This window comes from Hevea brasiliensis, unplaced genomic scaffold (genome assembly GCF_030052815.1).
Source record: "Hevea brasiliensis isolate MT/VB/25A 57/8 unplaced genomic scaffold, ASM3005281v1 Scaf242, whole genome shotgun sequence".
NCBI classification, from domain to species: domain Eukaryota; kingdom Viridiplantae; phylum Streptophyta; class Magnoliopsida; order Malpighiales; family Euphorbiaceae; genus Hevea; species Hevea brasiliensis.
In genome coordinates this window covers 119,802-122,643 of record NW_026614743.1, presented here as the reverse complement: position 1 = coordinate 122,643, position 2,842 = coordinate 119,802, and the positions used below count along the sequence as shown (strand labels likewise).

General features: G+C 26.6%; 1 protein-coding gene across 1 annotated transcript; it reads left to right on the top strand.

Moving 5' to 3' along the window:
- Positions 1-49: 49 nt before the first annotated feature.
- Positions 50-466, top strand: LOC110668006 (gibberellin 3-beta-dioxygenase 1; the record flags this gene model as incomplete). The annotated part of the gene is made up of 1 exon (XM_058141824.1): positions 50-466. A coding segment is annotated over one exon (417 nt), but the record flags the coding sequence as incomplete, so codon positions are not given.
- Between the last annotated feature and the right edge of the window lie 2,376 nt (positions 467-2,842).

Sequence of the window (2,842 nt, the reverse complement as noted above, 5' to 3'; positions counted from 1 at the left end):
GGAAATGAAGTGGCTTGGTTCACCTGGAGTTGCCAGCACTGCTTTGCAGCTGAACTCTTATCCATTGTGCCCAGACCCCAATCGAGCCATTGGTCTAGCTCCTCACACAGACACTTCCCTCTTCACTATACTGCACCAGAGGATCAGCGGCCTACAAATATTCAAAGAAGGAGTTGGATGGGGTTTAGTACAACCAGTCACTGGGGCACTTGTAGTGAACGTTGGTGATCTCTTACACATCCTCTCAAATGCTAGGTTTCCAAGTGTTGTTCATCGTGTGGTGATGAAAGAGGCTAAACAAAGGTTTTCTGTGGCTTTCTTCTATTCCCCGCCTGCTGATTTCAATCTAGATCCTCTGGGTTTGAGTTTTGGCCAAATTCCTCTATACCGCTCTGTGACAGTGGCTGAATACGTTGGCAGGAAGGCCAAGGACCTTGAAAAAGCACTTGCTTCGATTAGAATTTAGTGGGGAAAGTATGAAAAGTATTTCTATATTTATGCTTGTCTTTGCGTAAAGTATGCAGTACTTTTTTCTTTTGTTAAATAAAAAATAAAAATAAAACAAATTGAAAATAACACATGAGGGCTAGATGATTATTGTAAAATTGAATGTTGGTCCTTGTCTTAGATTCTGCAAGATCTTAGCAATGTTTTTTCTTAATTGTTTACTGTAATTTTGGGGCTATAGCTCCAGTTATAAATAAATAAAATTGATTGTTATATATGTACTTAAGCTTAATAATGTTCTTCTTAAATTTAGATGATTCTTTGATGACAAATTCTCAACTTTGCAAAATTGTGAAATTCTTTGATTGGCCAAGGTTGATATGTTGGTTTGACTTTGTTGTTGTGACACTGCTTATGATTTGCTCAGATACCATGTGAAACTCGATGAGTATGGAAAATCACCAATAATGCTTAGGCATTGAGCTTTGAGTTGCTTGATTAAAATAGCTAAATTCAATTTAGTTCAAATCTTCTTTACTATATTTATTTATTTATTTATTTGTAGCGGATGTGAGAGTCTAAAAAATCATGCTTTTGGTTCAATAAGTTCTTTGCTAATAGAAAATGAGATTCAATTTAATGTTCTCCTGATCACTGGCAAATGATTATTGATTAAGCAGATGAATTCTGGTGCGTGTTCCAATTGAGGTTTTTTTTTTTTTTAATAATTATAATATCATCATAAACTCTCACATAGCTTTCTCCCACATGGAATAAAAACAAGCTTATCAGTGATAGGTAGGCTTTTGTTGATTTCCTAGCCATAGTTACTGGTATAGCCATCACCTGTTTTGTATTTATTCATTCTATTGATCTTTTAAAATGACTTATTTATTATTTGCCAAATGCCGATGAGACAGAATCATCTCTGCCAATTCTTTTCCACTACAAAAGAATGAAACTTATTTGTAGCGGATAGAGTTAGAGTAATGATAAATACTCTCTCCCATTCATGAAAATAGATTTATTTTTTTTATTTAAATTAAATTATAAATTTTTAAATAATAATTAATTTATTAATTTATTAATATATTCTTAAAAAATAAAATTTATTAATTCTAATAATAATAATAATAATAATAATAATAATAATAATAATTTATTAACATAAATTATTTAATTTTTATTGGAGTAATATGAGTGAATGATGTATTAGGAAAAGACAAAAGAAATTTATTGTTTGAAAGATGCATTAGGAAAATACTAAAAAATATTTATTGCTAGGAGGAAAAATTAGGAAAAAAATTAAAAAAATTATTACTTTAACTGTATTAATTATATTTTCTTAATTCATGTGAAAAAATAAAGTTATTTTTGTAGATAAAAGGAATATATTTTTCATTTACATAAAATTTTAATTTTAGATTATCCATTAAAAAAAAAAAGTTAATGTGCAGATGACGTTGATATTCCCGGTAGCAGAACATTTTTCCTATTTTTTTGGATGTGATTGGAGTCCTATATATGAACACAACCCCATTGTCGTATTTAATATACCTCACCTCACTTTCTTATTATGTTGTTTCGAAAAAAATAATTTTTATATATAAAAAATATTTTTCATGAAAATTAATTTTTTAAAAAATATTTTTTATAAAAATATTTTTTATTATTTGATTATGATGTTAAATTAATGGTATATACATGTTATTCATGTATAATTATTTTCATATTAATAAGATTATTAAAATTTATTTTCATTAAAAATAGTTTAGTTTTTCACTTAATTAGAAAAATAATTTCCATTAATTTATTTTTTAGTGCTCTAAATGCTAAACAATATAAAAAAATAAATAAAATTTTTAAAAAATATTTTTCACAAACAAATGGAGCCTAAATATTGTTATAATGATCTTGAAATATGGAGTTTAAACCTTCAAAACCTAACTAAATCAATAGTTATACCTTTTGATCTCATAATTTTGTTTAAAAGGCAGTAATTCATAATTTGTAACCTATATATACTTCACAATGCTCTCATTTATATATTAATATTCTCATTTATACATTCTTATATTCTCAAATTATTATTTTTTATTGATTTAATTATAATTAGGGTTCCTCATACATAATTAATTTTGAAGACGAATCAAAACTCATTGGTGTCATGATTCATTTGAATTAAGATGGAATTTGTCGATAGGTTCTATTCTAAGCAAGCAAGCATGTTAACTTACAATAAAATCGGTTCTAAACATATAGTCCTTATTTGGTATGAAGTTTGAGGGCAAAAATTATTTTTTAGAAAAAAAAATTATTTTAAATGCTATTAAAAAAATAATTAAAAAATATTTTATTATTTTAATATTCTTATTACTAAAATTTATTAAATTTA